This window comes from Anoplopoma fimbria, chromosome 4 (assembly GCF_027596085.1).
Source record: "Anoplopoma fimbria isolate UVic2021 breed Golden Eagle Sablefish chromosome 4, Afim_UVic_2022, whole genome shotgun sequence".
NCBI lineage: Eukaryota > Metazoa > Chordata > Actinopteri > Perciformes > Anoplopomatidae > Anoplopoma > Anoplopoma fimbria.
The window spans coordinates 6,715,540-6,740,266 of NC_072452.1; the positions used below are offsets into that span (position 1 = coordinate 6,715,540).

The 24,727-nt window shown below is 44.1% G+C and overlaps 3 protein-coding genes across 3 annotated transcripts; all 3 read left to right on the forward strand.

The window, feature by feature from the left end:
• The first annotated feature begins 6,664 nt into the window (after positions 1–6,664).
• On the forward strand, positions 6,665–12,144 carry lpar4 (lysophosphatidic acid receptor 4). The gene is made up of 3 exons (XM_054597175.1): positions 6,665–7,006; positions 10,148–10,928; positions 11,065–12,144. The coding sequence occupies exons 2-3, from the start codon at positions 10,353–10,355 to the stop codon at positions 11,551–11,553; spliced, it is 1,065 nt and encodes a 354-aa protein (XP_054453150.1). The 5' UTR covers positions 6,665–7,006; positions 10,148–10,352; the 3' UTR covers positions 11,554–12,144.
• Positions 12,145–14,002: 1,858 nt separating this feature from the next.
• On the forward strand, positions 14,003–18,543 carry p2ry10 (P2Y receptor family member 10). Its single transcript, XM_054597173.1, has 4 exons — positions 14,003–14,496; positions 16,497–16,755; positions 16,847–17,027; positions 17,240–18,543. Exons 2-4 carry the CDS (start codon positions 16,577–16,579, stop codon positions 18,101–18,103), a joined length of 1,224 nt encoding a protein of 407 aa, XP_054453148.1. The 5' UTR covers positions 14,003–14,496; positions 16,497–16,576; the 3' UTR covers positions 18,104–18,543.
• Positions 18,544–19,185: 642 nt separating this feature from the next.
• On the forward strand, positions 19,186–24,707 carry gpr174 (G protein-coupled receptor 174). The gene is made up of 3 exons (XM_054597177.1): positions 19,186–19,434; positions 22,264–22,659; positions 23,713–24,707. The coding sequence occupies exons 2-3, from the start codon at positions 22,456–22,458 to the stop codon at positions 24,526–24,528; spliced, it is 1,020 nt and encodes a 339-aa protein (XP_054453152.1). The 5' UTR covers positions 19,186–19,434; positions 22,264–22,455; the 3' UTR covers positions 24,529–24,707.
• Positions 24,708–24,727: the final 20 nt, after the last annotated feature.

A 24,727-nucleotide genomic window follows, 5' to 3' on the forward strand; every position in this document is an offset into this window, starting at 1 on the left:
CACCGTGCTCCTGGCCCGGCTGGCTCTCGCAGACACTCTTGTGCTGCTGCACTGGATGCTCCAGCTGGCCTTGTGGATGAAGGAGGTGTGCTGTGGGACTAAGACAGGCCTCGTGAAGGAGGGGGACTCAGCTTGGCGGTGGGAGGCGTTGGGCGCATTCTGTGAGCAGCTGCTCGACGCGCACCACCTGGCCTCTCTGCTCCTGCTGGGGCTGCTGGGTCTGGAGGCCACGCTGGTGTCACGCTGGCCTCAACAGACTGTGAGATTCAGGACTTCACACTGGGCTCAGCTCCTCGGCAACCTGGTCTGGATACTTGTGCTGCTTGAAATATTGTTCTCACTCCACTCCAAACTTTTGCAGGACTCCAGACCTCAGGAATATTTCTTAACACCTCAAACTTTTCAAAGCTCCTCTCTGGGTCTGATGCCTCCTTCGTCCCTTCCAGATGTCTCCTCCTACCTAAGGAGGATATTATGGCTGGTGAATTTGTGGCTGCATTACGCTGTCCTCTTTGGCAGACCACAGAAGAGGAACAGCTTCTTTCATTAAAAGGCATGGCTGTACAATATTCCATACCTTTTTTATTCTATTTAATTTATACAATTAAAACTATTTTTAACATAAATTGTAGATATTCTTAGTAATATATCTTTATATGGGCCTTATCTTGAGATCTAACTTGAACTGAACAATGGCCCCTTTTTTAAAAATAAACTATAATATGGCTTGAGCATATTTCTAATAAAACTGCTTACAAACATAAAACATGTATGAAAAACAAACCCTAAAAACGCGGAGTAAGGTGAATAAGCAACAGTGGGCCCATAGTTATTGTGAAATGTTTCTCAAAGCAGGATTTTCAATCAAAGGTTTCCTCTGTTTACATCTGAGATGCTTGTGAAGGAAGCTAATCTCACATTTCAACAGGGAGAGATTATGATCGGGTTCATATTTTAAATACGCTCTCATCCTGCAGTCTCTCCACTGTTTGATCTGGAAGACATGTATAAAAATGAAATACGACATGAACAAATGTTTGCTCTATTAAACAGCACGCAGTAAGATTGTATTTAATGTTGCCCTTCGCCTTCGCTATTGCGTTTTTCAAGATATATTCACTTTGTATACATCCCGTATAACGTAGCTCACAAATGTCTGTTTACATTGTTATGCAGTGAATCATTTACACAGTAAGTCTGATTCAGATCAGAACACCAACTGGGATGAATTAGTAGCATATCATTTGTTTTGTTTTGTTGTTGCAATGAATGGAAACAGCTCAAGCTTAACTTGTTTTAATGGCTGCTATACACACACAAATTCTCAGCTAGCTACCGATCAGTGAGACACACAAAAGCATTTTATGCATAAACATAGGTCAAGCTGATGAGACGGAAGCCACAAACACAAGGTTACAGGACTTGAAAGGCAGTACCAGAGCACAGTGCAGCCTGGCATTACCCTAATCTGAGGACACGAAAGATCACAAATAAATCTCGTACAGGTCAACAGTTTGCATTTGTGAGGTGACATTACCACATCACACACCTCAACCGAGAAACGTCAGCTTCAACACCAACACAGGAAAAGAGCGACGAGGCGAAAAATCTCAGGCTGAGTTATTCAGAATGTCATTGTTGAAGTGTGAGCTGTGACCAGCAGAGGGAAGCACAGAGTTTTCTTTGATATATTTTGTAGTCCGTGCAAAGTCTTTTGTCACAAAAGGCAAAGCGCTGGAGAGGATGGAGAGACTCAGCTGCTACAACAAGCTAATTTACATGACTGCTCCAATGTGTGCCAGTTTGTGTTAGTGTGTTGCTGCAGCTTCAAGTGTTCCTGGAACTAATCAATTAAAGCCGGGAAACCGAGGAACAACGGGGGTGAGGAGGAGTGAGGAACACAGGTGGTGGCTTCCTTCCCACGATGCTCTCTGTTTGGCATCGTGTACTTCTGGAACTGGGGCTGTCAGTAAACAATGTGGGAGGTCAGACTTTGAAATATAACAATAGATTCTGTTGTCCCCTTCAACAGGTCAAGGTTCATTTGGGCCCTGCAGGCTTTGAAAGACCAGAGGATCTGACCATCAGTTGTAAGGGGATCAAGTAATATGTGCTTAAAAATATATGCATGAGAGGATATCACACTTTTTTTTTTTTAATTAACCACATGTTATTCCCCATGAATAAACCTCTGCAGTCCATCTTTTGGCCAGTCATTAACATGCTGTACAGTACGTCCTCTTGCTGTGACATGCAGCTCTAGCACCCCCCTTTGGACTTTGTAAGTGCGTCCGTGTTTGTATGCAGAGGTTCACCATTGTGTCAAATGTATTGTGTCCAGATGATGGGTGAAAGATAGTCACCATCTTGAAGTGTTTACTCCCTTATTTCACCTCTACATACTGCATTATTTCTATTATAGGTCTCTACTGGCTTCCTTTCCATCAAGGAATTTACTTAAATATTCCACTGTTGGTTTATAAAGCACTGAGTGATTTAGGGGCAAAGGACATATCTGATCTATTACGAACCACCCAGACCTCTTAGGTCGCCTGGGACAGGTCTGCTTTCTGTCCCCAAAGTCAAAACTAAACACACAAGCAGTGTACAGCTTTGATGCTCCACATCATCTTTAAAAAAACTCCCAGAAAACTTGAGGTCTGCTTCAACTCTCAGTTCTTTCAAATGAAAGCTTAAGGCTTTTTCTGTTTGCCTCTGTCTTTAAAAAGATATTCATACCTCACATTGCACTGTAATTTCATTCTCTATTTTTATATGTTTGTTCTATTTTAGCTTATTTGTATCTTCTTTTTTTATTTCACGCTTTTAAATCCTATGTGTTTGTAACGTGTGTTTTTTAACGTTGCCTTGTGTTTCTTTTATTAAATACCTCCCTGTCTTATGTAAAGTACTTTGAGCTGCCTTGTTGTTGAAAGTTGCAATACAAAAACAAAACTTGCCTTGCCTTGCCAAGAAGACCTTGCGTGGAAATGAACTGATTGAACCTTTGACAGACGACTTCTCGCTGTACGTACCCCGAGGCAAAGTATATCAGCCCATTATATCATGGAGACAAACAGACGGCTCTGTCTGCACAGGCCGGGGTCAGTCTGGTCAGCCCGTCTGTCTCGTCTCTCCGTCTGGAGAACGAGCGCTCACCCATGGCTGCTCATGCTGCACCTTTCACTATCAGTGCTGTGGGGTAAACAGCCGCTGCAGAGCGTCTGGGGTCTATACCTCTGCGGCTAAGGTCAGCTACGGACACACACGCATACACACTTAGCACACCCCACTGCAGACATGTTAATATCAATCCATAAAGCCCACGGAGCTCAGGACTCCTGTGTTTTACGGCCTTGCTGCCTTTTGTCCAACTCTGTTGTCAGGGCAGAGGTATGTACGGCGCAACGGGGCTGCACCCTAAACCCTCCTGGAGCCAATGAATGAGAGGATGGACGGAGGCGAGGGGAGGAGAGCAAAGGAAACACACTCATCATCGCATTAAAAGGAGAGCAGGACAGAGGGGTCGAGGAAGAGAGGGGATGGAGGCAGGGGGAGAGAGAGAGAGAGGGGGGGGGTGCAGTAATGGGGTCTTTGTTCTGGTTGGTGTGACTCACAAAGCCTCGGCCGGGGCAGCACAGCTTAGTTACCGTTACCAAACACAGAGAATACGGAGGGAGGAGTGTGTTTGTGTCAGAACTGGGGGATGTTTTCTGCGACCCACTCAAACCTTACATGTCTTCTGGTTCATCCAGTCGAAACATTTCAACACAGCTTTTGCTCCTCCGCCTTCGCTTCTATTAGATTTGTTTCCCGGCCCCCATGCTGGTTTGCTTTGATCGTCAGTACATCACAGGCGACCAGCATTAAGATAACGTTGTACAATTAGCTTGTCAGAACGGGTTATGTGGGAGTTACACAGCGTAACTTTAAGAGTTACTGACAGGTGATCGATCTCATTATTGCCGGTATCTGGCCTTTGATTACGCATGAGGTTTTCGGCAGAAGTCATCTAAAGAAACATCACGTGACTCAAAGGAAATGTATTTTGTGTCACATGGTTGAGGGGGCTAAGGTGTTTTGCCAAAACTTAATTTAAAGAACTCACCTGAAAGTGATTGTCATGACAATTTAACAGTAATGTGAATCAAATACAAAAAGTTGACCCATACTTTTTTATATAAGGTGTCCTTGTTACCGTCAACAGGTGGAACGCAGGACATGGAATTCAAGTGCCCTAAGACATGAAACTAGCTCAGTAGATGAGTCAACCAGTAGATGAAGAGCCGGGGAGCTGATGATTGGCAGGTGTGTGAGCTGAGAGAGGTGACGAGCAGATTGCAGGCAGGTGTGAAGGTAGACTAGGGCCGCAGGTTGGTTGTAGGACAGACACACACACACACACACACACACACACACTTATACACACAGAGACAAGCTGGGGACATGGAGGATAAGAGGACCTGGTAAACACAATATGCAAATGTTGATCAAAGCAGGGTTGATCAAGACTGAAATAATATAACTATGGAATGTATAGCCGTGATACAGACATTAATGTTCCCCTCACGATATATTTAGTATGGGTTATGAAATGGAAATGTTGTCTTATCTTAGGTTATCCTTTGACCAGTCAGGAGAATTCATTAATATGATTATTGTTTTTCACCCTCTACCCCCATTGACATTTCCTCCATAAATGTCTAGTGGGTCACTGCTGCCAAAATTGTGTCTTTTCCATTAACAGGAAAGTCTTTGAAAAAAGATGTGAAAATGACTTTGAAGCAATACCATATTTGAGCTGACCAAACAAAGGAAAGTACTGGAATTGTGTTATGAAACATCATTAAAGAAACATGTTTTTATCACAGCGTATGACTCAGTTCTTTAAACACATGTACTTCAACACCAACAATCCAGAGGTTAAAGACATCTGGTGGTGTGTAATGGATTGTGTGTGTGTGTGTGTGTGTGTGTGTGTGTGTGTGTGTGTGTGTGTGTGTGTGTGTGTGTGTGTGTCAGCTTATGCAGTAAGCAGGATGTCCTGTCCTCCCTGCTGCTATTGTGGAGTGGTCAGCCTGCCAGACGCTACCCCCATAGACCACTTCCTCTCTGTCAAGTACCCTCTCTCTCTCTGTTGTGCATACACATACACACACACACACACACACACGTACACACACACACACACACACACACACACACACACACACACACACACACACACACACACACACACACACACACACACACACACACACACACAGACACACGTACATACACACATACACACACAGCCCCATGCCAGCCTGAACACAATGGAAACCTGTCCAACACCGCCCTGTCACCTGGCTAAAAATAACTCTTTTGTTAGCCTCGGACAAGAAGATTGTATTGTAACAATGGTGTGGCAGGACTTTGATCATAGCCAAAATAACTTTGTGCTGTTATTCTGAGGCATCACACACATTTAGCAGTATCCTTGGCTGATGTGAGACTCTGAAGATGTCATCCCCATTTTGAACTTTAATAGTATATACATGTGGCCTGATGCAAGTCATTGCTGGCACAAGGACAGTCTTTCATCACAGGGAGTTCAGTTTTTCTGTCATAAACAAGCACTTAATCTCAGTTTAAACTATTTGAATTTCTCAAGAAGAATTTATGAACCCTTCAAGATTGAAAAAAGATCAGATCCTTTACTTAAAGTAGTATCACAAAGTGATTGTCATTGTTTTATTATTACATTTAATAAGCAGCATTTGGGTGGAAAAACTACTTCATATACTGCGTTGTAATGTTTCTACAACAATACATCCTAGATGGTATCGGGTGGACCTGAAAGCAGGACGCTGACATTGAGGTTGGTTTAAGTTTAAAAGGAATTGTTGTGAGACGAGTCTGCACGAGGATGGGTGATTTGGGCAGGCTGCCGGAGCACAAGAGCAGCAGACGGGGGAGCAAGCAGGCAGACAGGAATCTTGGAGCACGGGAAATAGACAAGAATTAGTTCAGGTACAAGAATACAAGGAAAACATAAAAGCTGAGCCTGCATGCAGCTACCACAGTAGTTAAGATAATGATCTGTGGTTGACAAGCCTGGATAGATACACCGCAAGGATGATTAGCTGATTGTAGACAGGTGAACAGAGCCGGAGAGACAGGATGACACACACACACACACACACACACACACACACACACACACACACACACACACACACACACACACACACACACAGACAACTGCTATTTTCTGGATTTTATGAATTGTACCCTGTTTTTTTCTCTTCATATTTTCATTATAACTTGACCCTTTTCACTTACTGTATGATAAACCTGAAACTGCAGAGAAACAATGTATTAAAGCTGTATAAAGTAATACAGCTTAATAGAAATACTCAAGCAAGTACCCTTAAATGGTTTCTTAAGTACTTGAGTGAAGTGACTTTGGAGCACTGGTCACTGACACAGCGGAGACGTCTGTTATCACATTAACAGGCTGTGGTGTTAGTACAAACAGCTCGGCTTATGTATATAATAATGAAGTGTCCTAATAAACTGTGAGTCCAGCTGATGACAGCAGCCTGTGTCTCTCTCTCTCTCTCCCCCCCTCTGTCCTTCCCTCCTTCTCCACAATCCCCTATTCACACTCCCCCCCTCCTCCCCAACTGCCCAGCCGAGGTGCTATTGTCTCGTTTCCTGTGGCCGCGCATGAGCCATGCACGCTCCGCGCACAAACGCTCCCGGGCGAGCAGGAGAGGTGGATGTGAAGCGGTCGCACTGAGCGAGTTGTCTGGATTTATTGAGGAAAGTCACACCAACGAGCTTTAAAGGAGCCGACCTATGACTTGTCCGTGATCGGTTGGTGCCAGTGGGGAAAACTTTGAGCCAAGCTTTGTGAGCAGCACCGGGACATTCCAGAGAAAGAACAAGTCACAAGTTTGCAGTTTTTCTTTTGACAGCTGCGCCTCTGCCAGACTGACAAACATCAAGTGACCAGGAGGTGAGCTGTCAGTCCGTTTTGTCTTCATACATTGATATATTATAATGTTATATATCATATTTATTTACATTTTGAATACAAAGTAATTGCATTCAAAATCTTGCTTGAAGTGCACAAAAAGTAATTGTTCACATAATGCAGATTATTGCCCATCACTGTAATTTGTGAAGCATTAATGTGTAAATGTTGCTGCTGATAAAGGTGAGGCTAATTTCAACTACCTAATACACTGCTTGATTCAAAGCAATAACATATCATTATGTATAAGTTTATCTATTCTTAGTATAAGTTATCTGAAGCTGCAAAGTATGAAGTCAAATTAAGATTGTGGAGTTACAAGTGCAATATTGGCTTCTAAAACAGTAAAAGTATAAAGTAGCTTCAAATGGTAATGCTACAAGCACAAGTACCTCAAAATTGTGCTTAAGTACAGTACTTAGTGTACGGTACACTCAACCTCTGAATTACAGTTGGCCTCAAGTATTAGGAGCACCTAATTTTTCTCCAATTCTTTTTTTTTGTGATGACTTACACTTCCAGCATAACCAACCTCATAAAGAAGTATTTGGAGAACTTCATATTCATGTATTCATGATATTGGGGGAGTGTGATGCAACTTCAGATGTAATTCGAACAAGAACTTTCTGATTTAACATTCCACTCTATAGCTCTATCAGCTCTACTGGCTGTAAGTGAAGATGTCCTCTCCCACAATGCACGCCTGGTTGTCTCCCACCTTCCAATCTCCCTGCCTTCTTCCTCCTTGCGTGTGAGAGAAAGGAACAGCTGGATGTGAGCTGAGCCTGAACTCGATCCGATCAGATCAGCGGGTCCCAGAGGCCCTGTTTCTGTCACTGCCACGGCCGACTGTGGGGGGAAACCCTTTTAAATGTGCAGCTGTCCCCGACCTGTGTATGAAATCCAGGTCTGAGACCCCCCCACCCCCCAGCGGGACTCCTAGAAACCCACAACATGCTTTCAATCTGTCTCTCAGGGTCTGAAGTGGAGGTGGTTCTTGTTTCCTTACACATAAAACTGTATAGCAGCCAAATTCAATGTTCTATAGACTTGGCTCCCTGCAGAAACAACATCAGCTGAATTTGAAGCCGGCACTGTCAGAGGTCCTGGGACTGAGCCACAGAACACAGAACTCTACAGTGTGTGTGTGTGAGAGGACTGGCACATGTACGTGTTTGCCTGGTTGTGTACGCACGTGTGGTGACTTGCGCGTATGTGTGTGTGTGTGTGTGTGTGTGTGTGTGTGTGTGTGTGTGTGTGTGTGTGTGTGTGTGTGTTGGTGCAGGCGGGTACAGTGAGGGTATTGTGAGGGCCGGACCGGCTGAGGCTCTTCTGAGGAGTCGTGTGAAAACGCAGTAAAGATGTCACACTGCAGCTGGCACGGGACAGGGCTGATGGACCGCTCACACTCACAGCGATGCCTTTGTGTGTCTCTGTATGAGGTGAAAAGAGCGAAACGAGTGAATCTTTCCTGAGACACTCTGGAACACTTGATGCCAAAAGGGGGTTCACCTCACTGCTGCTGCAGCTCCGTTGCGTAACACAAGTTAAGGCCAGTTTAGCGTGTTAAATCTGGTGCTGCAGCAATTTAGAACTCTGCATAAAGTTGGAGGTGTTATTTCAGCAGGGAGAGATATGGTCACAATAAATACAGAGTTTTTAGTCCATACTATTTGCCATCCTTCAGAATTGCTGGATCCAACATCACCCAGTGATGTAACCGGATAGAGTCTTTCATTGGAGGCTCCCTGAGTGGTTAACAGACTGAGAGTTCACTGTGAATAACAGTATGTGTTTGTGAGGATAAACAAGAAGTTTGTTGTGCTGACTTGGCCACACAGACAAACAATTTCCAACTCAGACTTTAGAATGATTTTAAAGATGCTATAATTATACAAAAAAACTATATCTATCTAGCTAAGATATATGTTTTCTGCTGCCCCATAATATCACAAATCCGCAATAATTTAGTTGTTGTATTATATATTGTGTAACAACGAAATGGGTATGACTATGAACGAATTAGAAAAGAACAGATGTGATTATTTGAGTCATGAAGAATTGGTCATTGTACAACATACAATGTACGTTTTTACGATGGGAGCAATAACTCTTTGGTCATCACTTCCACAAAACAGAAAATAAAGTTTATTGTGGATGTAGTGTGTTCATATAACACAAAACGCTGTGATAGAGAAACTCGGCACATTCACAACAATCTACTTCCTGTTCTGACATCACATGCCCGCACAGATCCTTTAGCTTCGAGTAAATGAATAGAAAATGCGTTGTCTTTTAATTGTTCGGGTTTGACAACCAAACCATTGTGTGTCATGGCAACACTGCTCTGCAATGGTGGTATCAGCTCCACACTGCCACCATGCTGACTTGTTTACTTCCTCCAGTTGGAGCTCGGCCTTACATACTCTCTCTATGTACTTTTACGGCTGGGAGTGGATTTTATACTGGGCCATTTAACATCGGGGCTCATGAATGAATGCAGACGAGAGGTGTTTTAACTTCCTAATCTACAGTACGTGTCTCTGTCTCTGGCAGACATTCACAGTGCTGATGGCAGCTTGAGTGCTGCGTGCCACACTGCCATGTGAGTGTGTTTATTTATACTGACAGATAACACATCAACTTCATAAAGACAAACATCCAAATCCAAATTAACTGAATGTTACAGCTAAGCCAACACTGAAAGATTAACTACATACAAGTCCATACAGTTGATTGTAAAGCATTTAAAATACTTTGCAAATATACAAATTCATCAAACATTTTTCAAATTGTATTTTTGATTCATTGTAAAGCATTTAAAATATTTTGCAAATATACAAATTCATCAAACATTTTTCAAATTGTATTTTGGATCAGAAGTCTAGAAAATATCTTACAACTGTGTCTCATATATGGTAACAACCATTATAATTCACGCTAGTGTAACATGGAATAAATGTCTGCCTTCTTTACACTTAAATACATTAAACACATGGCAGGTCTTGGTATAATGGCATTTAACATACTCTTTGTCTTGTGGAGAGCTGGAGTTGTTTACTTCTCTGTCTGTAACTTTTATAGTGAGGAAGTGACAGAGTGTCTTTCCTTCTCTCTCCACAGGATGACCGACCAGCCCTCCAGCCGGGCATCCTGACTGCCTCCGTTTGTGTGTCTGAACGTCCACGATGACTTGGAGGAGACTTGACTGGTGGATCCCCTGCTGACACATCCAGTCCCCAGACATCCGCCTCGACCCCCACCCTTTCCTGACGGCTTTGGCGTACCCTATTTCTGTGAAGCCCCCCGCCCTGTTGAAGCTGTCGCCATGGCCAGCCTGGTGCTCAACGAAACGGGAATGGAGGACTGCGGCATCGACGACTCCTTCAAGTACAACTTATACTCGGTGGTTTACAGTGTGGTCTTCGTCTTGGGCCTGATCACCAACTGCGCCGCCCTCTTTGTGTTCTGCTTCAGGATGAAGATGAGCAACGAGACCACAATGTTTATGACTAATTTAGCATTATCCGACTTGGTATTTGTTTTCACGCTGCCATTCAAGGTCTTCTACAATGTGAACCGCCACTGGCCTTTTGGAGATGAACTGTGCAAGGTGTCAGGGACTGCCTTCATCACCAACATCTACGGGAGCATGCTCTTCCTCACCTGCATCAGCGTGGACCGCTTCCTGGCGATAGTCTACCCTTTCCGCTCCCGCTCCATCCGCACGCGCAGGAACGCGGCGCTGGTGTGTGCCGCAGTGTGGCTGACCATCGTAGGGGGGGGGATATCAGTGACCTTCTTCTCCACCATTAACAGCAAACATAGAGCCACCACGTGCTTTGAGGGCTTCTCCAAGAACACCTGGAGGACCTACCTGTCTAAAATCACCATCTTCATCGAGGTGAGTGAGGAGAGACTCTGATAGTCACACACATTAACATAAAGACCATTCGTACACTGTATTTTATTAAGCTAACCAGAGGCACATCAGTGATGTTACACTTTATCCTAAAGTTTTGTTATGCTTTATTTCCCAGATTGTGGGCTTCCTTCTCCCCCTCCTGGCCAACTTGGTATGCTCCTCACTTGTTCTGCGGACGCTGCGGCGTCCGATGACTGTTGGTCATGGCTGTAACAGCAAGAAACGTGTCTTACGGATGATTTTGGTCCATCTGGGCATCTTCATCATCTGCTTCGTCCCCTATAACTCCATCCTCTTCCTGTACGCCCTGGTGCGCACCCAGGCCCTGGCTAACTGCGCCGTGGAGCGCTTTGCCCGAACTCTTTACCCCATCACTCTGTGCCTGGCCAGCCTCAACTGCTGCCTGGACCCTGTGGTCTACTACTTCACCTCAGAGAGCTTCCAGAAGAGCTTGACCATGGGAAGCAAAGGGTCAGGATCTCGGCCCGAGAGTATGCCCCGCAGCGACACAGAGACCCAGGACGTGGCAAACACTCTCCCCAGGGACACAACCAACCAAGCCAGCAACGGAAAAGAGACAAAGGTGTCTGAGAGTCAGTTCTGACTCGGCAGGGAAGAAGGAAGGTGAAGGAGGGCGGTGTTGGTTTGATGGGAGCCCTGAATTTTAAAAAAACAAAGCAATCAGCTGTTTGGTCCTGGAAGTGACAAACGCATAACTCAGCAGATTAGTTAAGTCCTGAGGTAAATCCTGAGGTATGGCCTGGGCTTTACGGATTTATCCAACACTGGAGAGCAGAGGAATGTATCTGTGTGTGTTTATTATGAGAGAACACTACCGGGATCAGAGATCCAGCCACACCGGGACTATTGTCCAGAGACCCGCAGAGCCTCTAAAAGAGACTGCAACACATCACTCAGGCTTAACACACACGAACACTCACAAATGCACTGGATTGTGGGTAGAATGGAGATTTGCATCCGCATTGTTGGAATATGCTGTTAAGTACTTTTGTAACACGCTGAGCCCTTTAAGTTGTATTGTTAAAGAGTCCAAGCTTTCACAGCACATTATATCATGTTAGACCTTAATGTTATGACACTCGTTAGTGTGGTGAGACCCACTGCTATTATAACACAGGAGTAAAATGTGTCTCATGTTTACTTTTGAGGCCATTAAATGTCTGTTTTGAAATGCTATCGTGGCTGCATTTATTATTTCTGTACATGTTAGTTGGTCAAACTAATCAGAATCTGGTCTTCGTCAGCATGTCAGTATGTTTGAACTCGTGGGGGAGTTTTCTACTCTTCATTTCCATCAAGCAGCCGGAGGGATCTTGTTGTCGGAGCAGAGGGTAGCTCTGCTGACCTGCGTGCTGTGTCACAGGCCAAATGCTTATAATGACTGGAGCAATGGTCCATTGTTTGCTTCTGAATGAGGTCTCTCTGTCTTAATCTGGCTTTACACTGCAGATCGGCTCAAAGATTCTTATGCAAAGCAAAGTACGGGGGAACACTGTTGTCCAAACAGCCAAAATCATTGTGTAAAGCTGCATGTACAGCATAACAGTTATGTCAGCAGAAGTTGTGGTGCATTTGGTGAATACTTTTATCCAAAAGGCCTTGAGTATGCCATCACGCAGGATGTAACTAATGACAGTAAGCTAACTAGCTTGGGGAGCTTATATTCCATCTTTAACTCTTTATGGAATGAATTTAATTCCAATCCTGAAAACAAAAACAGAACAGTAGAAAGAAAGTGTAAAGATCCACAGTGAGATACTGTAACTATGGCTACCATGTTCCCTGCTCACTTGTGTGTTTGTCACAGCACATTGAGGTACCGCAAGGACCAGCAGCTGGGTCGTCTATATGTTTCTTTGTGCATAAAACTGGATCCTGCTGCGGGGGGCACTTTTCTGTCTAGGACATTATACTAGATGTTAGTACAAGATGCTTATTGCAGAGTTAGAGATTCATGGCCTTACTTGGAAATGTCATTCGCCTCTATAACTGCAGCAGCAGTATGTACAGAGTACGTGAGAGAGAGAGAGAGAGAGAGAGAGAGAGAGAGAGAGAGAAAAGATACAGTAACTCTAGCGGGCCTCTCTGATAGTGTGAGTGGTGTGACCATGTGCATCCAGCAGTGGAGACAGAGGGACAACAGAGGATGGACTCTTCTGGGATTTGGGTCAAGGGTAGCAGAGAGAGGAGGACGAGTGGAGAGAAGTAGCGTAGATCGGGAAATACGAAGTGGGAGTGTAGAAAAATATGCGAGAAACTGTCCTTTGACCCGTGAGTGGTTCATGTCAAGAGTGTGCCGAAATATTTCAGCAGAAGACACTGAACCCTCCCAAACGTGTCCTTTAATGGAGCAATCTGCCCTTCTAAGCGTTGGTGGAAAAAAAGTGTATACTGAGCGTACAGAGAATGTTGGCCTGCTCTGACCTCTAGTGGCTATAAGTCAGAACAAACATTTGAGTGAAGACACCAGCATGGACTCCACCTACGGTTAACTGGCATGTGTTGTGTTCGCTGATTATCAGCCTGCCTTGCTCTACAGTGAACTCTGTGTGTGTGGATGTGAAACAAACGCCACACAGGGCTGGGAACCTAAGTCAGTAAGTCAATTTCTCTGAGTGTGTGACTCCTCGCCTGCAGATTGGTGTGAAACTAACAGGATAGATAAAACCACCGCTTCTATTGAACTGTTGTTTTACATTTTAGAGACACATCAAAATGTATTTTTTAGAGATGTCATACAATGAAACCTTATTGTTATAACCATGTAACAAAAGGGCACGTAACCATTCTTGGCAACCTCAGAAATGATAAAAATCAAACCTTTTTTGCAGAGGACTAAAACACAACGTGTAACATCAAAAGACACTTCTACCTTACAAAATGAATGCATTGATAAACAGCTTTGAAAAAGGAAGTGTTGCATCTGATAGGGAAGTGGGTGATTGCATTTTTATCTCCAAAGATTGACTGATGCAAATTTACTTTTTGCAACAGCATAGTAGGGTAAAAATGGCGTGCCTTCAGAAAGAGGAACTAACATCGTCTGTCTGTCTTCTTTTAGGTAAATGTCTTAACCAGTATGCGTTGTCATTTTGTTTTCTAAACCACACACTCACCCACTCTGTGTCCCCAACACTGTGTTTGTCAAGTTCTGAGTTTATTGCTAGGAGCTCGGTGACGTCACAAACGGCAGAAAAACACTCGCGAGGGCAATGCTTCCCCCTCCCATCTTCACCATACCTAAGAAGCAGCCAACACCGGACGCCACCAACTGACGCAAAAACATTCAAGCAGAAACCACATCAGTGGCGGGTTTAATGCACACTTGCTCACATGCACAGCTGACACGTCTCATCTGCTCGAGTGGGACAGGGGAGGTTTGCTGTTAACCCGCGTTTGCTGCTGCACGGCCAGAGGAGGAGTGTTTGTGCATCAGTCTGCTGCGGAGCTGCAGGAGCATGTGGCCACTCCAGGCTTCGACCTCTCACCTCCAACCCCGCTGATCGTTTAGGGGGAGACCAACAAGGTAATTACACAGTTTGTTGTTTAGGGAGCTGATGACAGGCGGTTTGTTAACAAATCCTCCTTCACTTAGCATTCAATCAAAATGTATCAGTATGTACTTGTTATGAATTTCATGTTACAGGCGTTGTTAAAATCAAATAAGGCGTAAAATATTTTTTATTATTATTATTGTCATGCAGGCTGAATTCTATCACTGCTGCACTATTTGATGATATGAAATGTCATCAGGGATTTGATTTTAAGACTGAAATGTAAGAGTTTGAGAAACAGATCAAATAGGTTTTGATATTCACCAAAGTCCTTCACACAACGACGCTGAGAAACTACCAGAAGTCACCAGTTTATCCCCTCAAGTTCCACGAACCTGCGCACTACCTCCTTAAATAACAAAGTGTTGCACAACTCCGCCTGCTGACTGTTGCAGACTGATCAGTCAAGGAGTAGAAACTGTTACAGTAAAGCAGCAAACAAATGATTCTCTCTTCCCCCTCTGGGGCCATCAGAGGAAGGGTGTTGTCTCATGTTGATGGCAGAGGAAAGGACGATGCTCGAGTGATAAGCAGACTAAATGCTCTGTCTTTCTTTCACGTGTTTCCTGCTGCAATCTTTGCTCTGACAGAGACTATTCTGATTTAATTTGGCATCAAGTAAAACAAACACTTTCATATCTTAGAAAAGCAAAACCATGACACTGGGAAAAAATGAGGCAGCAATTTAGCCAGTAAGCTACTGGTAGTAAAAGCTGTAAAACTTATAGTATGTTGCTGTCAGCAGTTTTGCCAGCAAGATAGTCCAGTATACAGTATCTTTACTGTATCAGAGTAATACAGTAACTAATTGTGATCAAAATTTACAGTAATTTATCAGCATAAGCAGTTAATTACTGTGGAAAGGAAAGCTTGACTGTTGGGATCAACAAGCATTTTGACTCCCAGAATGCATTGTTTATTCACAGCAATATAAAGTATAAGCATATTACAGTAGATTCCTATAAGCATTTCAAAACTTCTGGAAAAAGGCTGCATCTGGGCCCAAACTAAATGTCTGAAGTAATTATTATTAATAATATTTACAGCTACAGACTTAATGGATTGTCTGAAAACCCATTAACTAAAAGCTGAGTAGTGCCTCTTGAAGTATACAATTTAATACCTGTAGAATTCTTTTTACAGTTAATTGTAAGAGAGCACAACATTGCAAATTTTCTGCAATCTTACAATAGTAAAATTGCAGAAACAATAGAATTTTGGATATGACTGTAACTGTATGTAGAACAGTTGATGGCTACACTTGATGGCTAATTAAAAAGTGAAACTTTCTTTTTATTAATAGCTTGAGATTTGAAAGTGCAGACATAAATAGTATAAGGAACTCAAAAACATTTTGTCTGCATTTGTAAATGTTATTAAGTTGTTAAAAAAAAAGGATTCTGAGAAAGGATTCTCCAGATGTCCTGGAGCCTTTTTACGGAAGGTAAGTGGTCCAACAGTCAATTGAAAAAGTCTTCTCTGATGAATGACGGAGCAAGCTAATAAAACAAAAGTATTATGGTATAAACACACATGAACACCAGCCAAAGATGAGTCTGAAAGAAATTGGAAACAGCAGTTAGCCAAACTATCTCAACAACCCACTGCTGAGCTTTCCGATTTCGATGAAGCCAACATGGACAAGAAGTCCTTCAAATACTGAGAAAAACGGACATTTGAACATAACGCAATTCCATGACAGCTGGACAAACTTCATCAGCTGAGGAGAAGCTGCTTATTTGAGACATTTTCTTCACAACCTGGCAACCCAATTGCTGTCCTGAATAATAGCTCATAATTATTATAATTATTAAATCTTGTTAAAGGGCCATTAGTTATGACTTTTTAAAGTCTTAATAAAGGGTCTCTTATTAATAAACAGGACCAATAAATTGGGATTTCCTCTAAATGTGATGTAAGAAAAGAATGCCATCCATCACATTAACTCTAAGCTCTCCTTTGACCATTGCAGGTGTTCAGTGTGAGAGTGACGGGATGAAGGTTTGATCAAGGTCATCGAGTTATGCCACCTGTGTCAGCGTGAGAGAGGAAATGACTCTGAATGTGTCTGTAGTGGGGGAGTCCCTGCTCAACTCCTCACAGTGTGGACACAACATGACCAGCTGGAACCAGCGCATGGAGCAGATGTACACCTACTTCTACCTGCTGCTCTTCATCCCCGGGCTGCTGCTCAACACCACCGCTCTCTGGGTCCTCTGCAGACACATTAGGTACACACACACACACAAACACATGTATTTATATATATATATATTTAAAGCCTGAGCAACATGGCTAACTTTTGTGCATGTCGCTCCGCAGTAAGAAGACCAAGGCGGTGATCTTCATGATAAACCTGGCATTAGCGGACCTGGCCCACATCCTCTCTCTGCCCCTCAGGATCTATTATTACTTCACACACGCCTGGCCCTTTGGACCTGGCGTCTGCTTGTTCTGCTTCTACCTCAAATACCTCAACATGTATGCCGCCATAGTGTTCCTGGTGAGCAGGCAGTAATAATTAATATAATCCTGAAGATACTAGAAGGAAACGCATATGACAGCTTAGCCAGTTCTAATCTATTTAAAAGGAGGATATATGTTAGGAAGTCGTTCAAGTCTCAGCTCCCTTCTCCTAATTTTCGGATCAAATTTGATTATTTTGTCTCTCTCTGTTCTATAAATTTCATTTAGCTGTTCTTTTTCTGTCTCCAGGTGTGTATCAGCATGCAGAGGTGTGTCTTCCTACTCAACCCGTTCTCCGCACGCCTGTGGAGGCGGCGTTACGACCTGGCGATCAGCTTCATAGTTTGGGTGGTGGTCGGCCTGGCCTGCTCGCCTTTTATACTGATGCGGAGCAGCACCTCCACCAGTCCTGGTTCTACCCAGCATCCCTTAAGTTACGTCACGACTGATGCACCATCTGTGACTGCGAGCCTCGGCAGCGACTCCAGAACCAGCTGTTTTAAGGACTTGCCCACGCGTCGTGTGCCGGTCTCTCTAGCGGTCACCATGATAGCTCTCGCTGAGCTGTTTGGCTTTCTCATTCCTTTGGCCTGCATCAGTTACAGCTCCATCCGCATCGCCTGCTCTCTCAGCAAAATACAGACCCAGGATCAGCAAAACTCGAATGAGTTCAACACATCAGCGCGCAGCCGACTCCAGTCATCCACCAGCATGTGTCAGGCGGACAAATATCATGCAAAGCAGACAAACGCCGAGAAGCGGCGCGCTCTGCGGATGGTGTTGAGCTGCTCTGCCCTCTTCTTGATCTGCTTCACCCCCTACCACCTTAACTTCCTGCTCTACATGATGGTGTCGCAGAATTTCGTGTCAAACTGTGCGACACAACTGGCTGTGCTTCAGTTCCACCCAGTGTCCCTGTGCCTGGCGAGCATGAGCTGCTGCCTCAACCCTCTGCTTTATTACTTTCTGACAGCCGAGTTCAGGATGCACCTCACCAGGCGCACCTCCTCCTTCACCGCCTCGCTCCTCTCCTCCCCGATCAGCTCCCCGACCCAGCGCCCTGCGCAGCAGAGAATGGTGAGCATGGAGAGTAGCTGCTCGGACAGGGAGTAGCTTTATTGGCAGGCGCCACCGCTGTTTTCACGATTATGCAACGGGGCTGGTCACAAGATGGTCTTGGTTCAGAGGTTAAGTTGTTTTTCCCTCAAATATTGAAGCAGATAAGCATGACAGATTGAGATTGCAAATAGACTGACCTGATCCAAGTTGGACAAAGAGATGATTTCACAAGTTGCAGCTGTCCGAACACAAACTGACCTGAAGAACTTTGAGCTCAATGTGAAGAATTTCCCAGGGGACATCACTTGTGAACCAGCAGATCTTCAATCACTTACAGAAATGGTGTCTGTGTTTCATAATATCCATGTGATTATCATCACAGTGGCCTTGTGTACATAAGCTACAGGCTTGTTGTTTATTTTCATATGTCATAAATATCGATTCAAATGCATGTTAAATGTTGCGTGAATAAAAGAGCTGTCTGTCACCGCTGGTGCTGTGATGTTTGTGTGGCTTCGTGCAAAAACAGGTGCCAACTCATTCCGAGTTTACTTCCTCCCACAACGCAGGCAGTTGGCAGCAGTTATGGCAGCTTTGACAAACCGGTAACTGACAGTCTCTGAGGTCTGCCAAACTCAAGTCTGAGCCAAAACCCCCACCCTCAGGCAGATGTATGCAGCCCACCTTAGGAAGAACTGCCAGTTGTCTGATTCAACCAACCACTTCTGATCCCTTCGCTGCCATACTCTAGCAATATCATCTGCTATTTAGCTACTGAAAGTACAGTGATGAATAATAAGTGAGAGAAAGGAACCAACAGCAGCTTAAAAAGGCCGCAAAAAAAATAATTCAGTATTGACTATCAGCTCTGATATATAACAATGTTTCCATCTGTCATCCAAAGGAAACACGTGCCGCACTATTGTCGCTCTCTAGGGGGGAGAAAAGTAGCCATGATAGCAGAAGTCATGGTGTCAAAATATTCTTGTAAACCACACCCCCCCCCCCCCCCCCCCCACACACACACACACACACACACACACACACACACACACACACACACACACACACACACACACACACACACACAGGAAGCCCTGTGTGTGCTACAACCCTCAGTACAGCGGAGACACAGAGAGAGAAACACAGATAGAAATGCAGACAGAACGCAGTGAGAAATCGACACAGGAAATCACTTCAGATAAGAGAAGAACAAGACAGTAGAAACTGGATACAACAGCGAGAGAAAGGAGAGGGCGGGACGGGGCAAGGGAAGAGTGTTACAGGGGGAGGAGGAGGAGGGGGGCCCGGGGTGGCATGTGTGTCGGCTGATGCTTCACCCTCTCGCTTTCTGATGCGACGCAGCCTCAAGCTTGGAGACAGAGGTGAGATGATGATTGTCGATTCCTTAAAAAGACAAAAACAGTGAGTTTTAAGCTTTTGTGTGAGAGCCTGTAACAGCTGGATCCCTTCAGCCTGGAGTCGTGCCTCATGGGGGATCTCGCATTTTTCTCCAACATGAGGAATGTCTGTTATGTCGAGAGTGTGAGTGTGTGTTTGTAGGCCGGCATCCTGGTGTTCCTCTATCTGTCCGTGTGTGGGAAGTGGGATCATGACTTGTTTTGTGTTTTGGCACGGCACACGTGGAGGGACCGGGATGCCAACGACCAACGTTTTGGGTGCTGATACACGAGGCGAGATGTCGTGTCTGAGTGGAAAAAGGCTATAGCGCGCCAACAACCCACAGAAGGATGAATCACTGCATAAAATAATGAGTTACCATTGGCAATATCTATTGAATAAAACTGCTGAGTCCTAAAGGAAGGGGTGCAGCTCTTTTTCAAAACACAGACATTTTGCTTAACTTGATTCAGCGAGATCCAAAGAAACATGATGATGTCGCTGTCACAATAAGATAATGTGTAGTTGCTTGACATCATTTAGGGGCTTTGATAGGTCATCATTGTGAACATCACGCCTCTGCCATGAGACAAAAAAGAGAAAACGTAAAAAACAGCGATAAAACATTTAAGATCATATGGACAGCACCTGAGAGAAGCATTATGTATGTGCAAACAGAGAAATTAAAGAGAAGAAACACACTAAACAGTAACACAGAGGTCAAGGGTCAGTGAGGCTAGAAGTATGACTGGGGGCTGAGGGGTCCACTTGGAGATCTTTCTCAGCGCTGTGAAGGAGGATAAAAGGCTGTCAGAGAGCAGAGGACAAAGTGCTGTGGAAGAGTTTGTTTCTCATTTAAAAAAATACCCTCAATGTCCAAAGTTCCTCTGCTCGTAAACGTCCTCCTTAGGAAGTTCAATTCTGAGGGCATTTTAGTTTCCTTCAGATACCGGGAAAAATAACTAGTTAGGGCCGGGCTCTGAAGCAACATAAGGAAAACGTCAAAAAATTTCTGAGGCCTGAAACAGAAACTGTCACAGTAGCTGAGACCGGCTTTGCAGACTGGACAGCTGAGGTGAGCCGTAATCAGGGGGGAGCTGGGAGAGTGGCAGGACGGGAGCCACGCCCACTCTAACACACACATACACACGCACATACACACACACAGACACACACAGACAGGGGACTGCTGGAAACACAGGGGAGGGAGGGACACAATGGACACTGGGAAATAAGACAGAGCAACGTGTTTGACATTTAATTAAGGCATAAATAACCACCAAGGTGCAATAAGTAGAGTGCAGCAGATCTCCGACAGGTGTCCGCCACTACCACTGCTATGTTATGTACTTGAATGACATAATTGGCTAACCCCCCGTCTAAACACCCATGGACTGTAAGGTGGTGTACAATACACTTCTTTCAAACTCAAAAACAAGCGGTGATATATGCAGACAATTGGCTCTCAGTCGTTGTATAAGACACGTAGCACGATCTTGCCAAAAAAACAAAATTAAACTCCCCTAGCTGTCTGCCCACTTAACAGAGTTGCAGCAAGGTACTCAATTTGCAATGTGTGTACTGGTAATTCCATTAGCTTTTAGCCAAGCAGGCCATAAACTGTTAACTGTGGGCTCAGAGTGGCAGCTGGGGGTCGGTGATGCACTTTGCGTTGTTATCACTAGTGGACAGTACTGCCGGGGTTTGGAGTAGTGAGTGAGGAGTCAGCAGGCAGTCAATGGCAGTATTAAACAGGAAAGAAAAGGTCTTCTGATAAAGTGTGAGTCATCGTAACCAAGAGAGGCCCTTGATCATGCAGCCATAACTGGGCACCCAAAACATTATGCAGTATGCAGCAGCAGAATGCGAGATAAGTGGTGGACAGACACATAGGTGCAAACTCACTCACAAACGCACGCACACATGTGACCGAGCGCATGATCCTCCTGGCGGAGATAATAACAATGACCAGTTTTACTATGAAAACACTGACATACTTTTATGACTATGACTAACACAATTTCCCCTTTCTGTTTCATAATTAGCAATAGGATCAATTTAGTCCAAGTCAAATTAGACAATAAAAAGAGACAAAACTGTATAAAATGAGGACGAATCTTCACAGCCCACATAGTTAGTCTCAAACTGTTTATATGGGTTAAAGCAAAGAGCAAGGAAACCCATAGTGAACCAGCACACCTACGTATCTTTACAACAGTGGGTGTATGATACCTACAGGCTGGAGGCTCAGTTCCAGACATTACTGTGTGTTTCCATCTCAAGTTAAAATCAATATCTGAAGTTTATTCAGGTTAATGCGTTCCTAAAAGTTTTTTTAAATGACTTGTATTTTGTGATGTGTCAAAAAGCAGAATGTAGGTGTATCACTTATGTTGTAAGTGTGAATTCATCAAAACCAAAAAGTGTTGTTCTTCATACGAAGGCACGTTTGTTCTGGTCCGAGCTGGTAACCAACGAGCCTGGTATGACTTGCTAACCACGCCAGTTTCACAGATGCCTCGCTCTGAGGCGTTTCACACTGGCCTGCAGCTGGAGAAGCTAAACAGTGAACTTTGTGTGGGAAACTGTTATAACAACTTCTCTGTGCATTTGCATAATTGTAAATGCAACAGAACTACACACATGTTTTAACAAGGTGAAGCTGTGTAAGTGTATTTGCATGTGTGTGCGTGTGTATGTGTGGGACTGAATGCTGTACAGTGAACCTCACAGCTATGTGTGCAACATGCTGCCATTAAAAACTGTTTTACAGTCACAATAATACCATCCTGTTGACTCTCTCTTTTTTCCAGCTCATCACAGTTTATCAGCTCCGGACACAAACTTTAACTTGATTCACTGAACTCCTCCTCGCCATAATGGACAGCACGGACGCTCAAACACACCCATCACCAGACAAAAAGCAGCTTTGCTGATTCAAGCTTCCTGTTGGTTCACAAGGTGGCTAGTCTGAACAGCTACCAGCAAACAGCTCTGGGCTTAAGATGAACTTTGCCAACAACAGCTGTAATAGCAGTGAAGACCTCCGGACGTACCAGCACCATGTGTACGCTGTCGTGTACAGTGTGATCTTAGCGCCGGGCCTGCTGGGTAATGTGTTGGCTCTCTGGGTGTTCAAAGTTTACGTCAGAGAAACCAAGAAGGCTGTGGTGTTCATGATGAACCTTGCTGTCGCTGACCTGCTGCAGGTAAACATCCGTTTCATCATTCTTACTTCCTATAAATTATCATGTGTACGTTTATGTACGTATCGGTTTGTCTTATCTCATCTTATTGACTTAAAAATTATTTTTTAATCACTGATATTTTCTGATAAATTCTCCTCTGCGTGAATGATAGGGCAGACACACATTTGACCAATAAAACTTGACTTTAACCCCCATTAATAAGCATTTAGAAGAAGTATATTATACTTCCTGGGATTGTTTGTAACACACAACAATGAAGTTGTAAGGACATTTTAAGTCTCTAATGTATTTTCTAAGAACAATTACAACCTCTCACCGGTGACACATTCATTACTTGTGTGTAAATAGTTAATGAATGATTGACAACTCAGTAAAATTCACCTGTGATGACATTTAATGACTTGTGAACAAACACACATGAACACATCTTTAGTATGTGTATTAAAACATCCATCAACTGTTCATATAGGTTTACAAACCAAGACATCTTAAATAACGCTCCACATACTAGATTGTGGAGCGTTGGCCTCATGGCCTTCAATTTGCTCAGTTTTCATGGAAAATAAAAATGTATTTATTGATAGATTTAAAGAAAAAGAATAAATTCAATATAAAGATAATTATCATAAGAAATTATTTACTGTGTTATCTTGTGGATGTGTTAATACACCAGTCAATATGCTTCACAGGAATTATAAGGGCTGAAAAATACATAAAGAGACATTTTAAAATGTCTTTATATAAGCATACAATGAAATGTGTAATAGTATTTTTTGGACTGCTTATATTGTTTCACCTATTAAACAAATATGGTAAATGCCAATTTCTATAGTGCAAAGTTGCTTGTTTTGAACAGTTCAAACCACAAGGGTTATTTAATGTCCAATTCTATAAAATAAAGAAAAGCATTAATTCCTCACTTTTAAGAATTCTTGTAAAAAAAATCCATTCCATAGTTCCATCGTCACTAAAATCATGGGATCATCTGGTTATCTGAGACCATTATCTGCTTGCGGTTCTTTATCTACAACCATCTCCACAAACTCTCCTCAGGTGCTCTCCCTGCCTCTGCGGATCTACTATTACCTGAACAACAGCTGGCCCTTTGGTCACCCTCTCTGCATGATCTGCTTCTATCTGAAGTACGTCAACATGTACGCCTCCATCTACTTCCTGGCGTGCGTCAGCGTGCGTCGCTGTGAGCTCATCATGTGCCCGCTGAGGTACAACTCATCCAGGCGGAAGGGAGACTTGTTAGTGTGTGCCGTCGGCTGGCTGTTAGTCTGCCTGTGCTGCCTGCCCTTCCCTCTGCTGAGGAACCCCGGCGGTGACCCCAACTCAAGTCTCAGCACCTCGGGTGGAGCTGACCTGGTGTGTTTTTCAGAGCTGCCCATGAGGGCCATCAGCGCCCCAGCCGCCTGGACCCTCCTGATCCTGGCGGAGCTGCTGGGCTTCGTCATCCCTCTCATCCTGGTGTTGGCCTGCACCTGTCTGACCGCTGGGAGCCTCCGGGAGCCGACGGCGGGGGCCATTCACGACCGAGGAGAGAAGCGGAGGGCGTTAAAGATGGTGCTGAGCTGTGCTTTGGTCTTCCTGGTGTGCTTTGCTCCATACCACGTGACCATGCCCCTGGACTTTATGGTCAAATCCAATACTCTGAGCAGCTGCAGCCTCCGTGACTTTATCCGCAGATGTCACCCCGTCACCCTCTGCCTGGCCAGCCTCAACTGCAGCCTGGACCCACTCATGTACTATTTCACAACCGATGAGTTCTGGAGGCGATTGAGCAAGCCAGAGATACCAGAGAGCATGACTTTCAGCAGGCGACTGTCCTGTATAACTGGGCAAGAGGACACAGAGGAGGACTAGACTGCGGTCAGTCTGCTCTCTTATGTTGATCTCAACCACTAAACCCTGAGATAAAGACTTTGCACTCCTTAAAACGGGGGACATATAATTACAATGCAAACCAGTTTGTGAAACATGGGAGTGCTTTTCAAAATGTTATATTTTTTTCTATTTATATTTCAATAAAAGGCATGTCTGTTCTTTCTAAATTTGTACGACC

Bases quoted from the DNA above. Each gene is read 5' to 3' on its own strand.
- lpar4 (XM_054597175.1), top strand. From the start codon at position 10,353: ATGGCCAGCCTGGTGCTCAACGAAACGGGAATGGAGGACTGCGGCATC. The intron at 10,929-11,064 runs GTGAGTGAGGAG...TTTATTTCCCAG, and splicing joins AAATCACCATCTTCATCGAG to ATTGTGGGCTTCCTTCTCCC.
- p2ry10 (XM_054597173.1), top strand. From the start codon at position 16,577: ATGACTCTGAATGTGTCTGTAGTGGGGGAGTCCCTGCTCAACTCCTCA. The intron at 16,756-16,846 runs GTACACACACAC...GTCGCTCCGCAG, and splicing joins GTCCTCTGCAGACACATTAG to TAAGAAGACCAAGGCGGTGA. The intron at 17,028-17,239 runs GTGAGCAGGCAG...TTCTGTCTCCAG, and splicing joins ATGCCGCCATAGTGTTCCTG to GTGTGTATCAGCATGCAGAG.
- gpr174 (XM_054597177.1), top strand. From the start codon at position 22,456: ATGAACTTTGCCAACAACAGCTGTAATAGCAGTGAAGACCTCCGGACG. The intron at 22,660-23,712 runs GTAAACATCCGT...AACTCTCCTCAG, and splicing joins CTGTCGCTGACCTGCTGCAG to GTGCTCTCCCTGCCTCTGCG.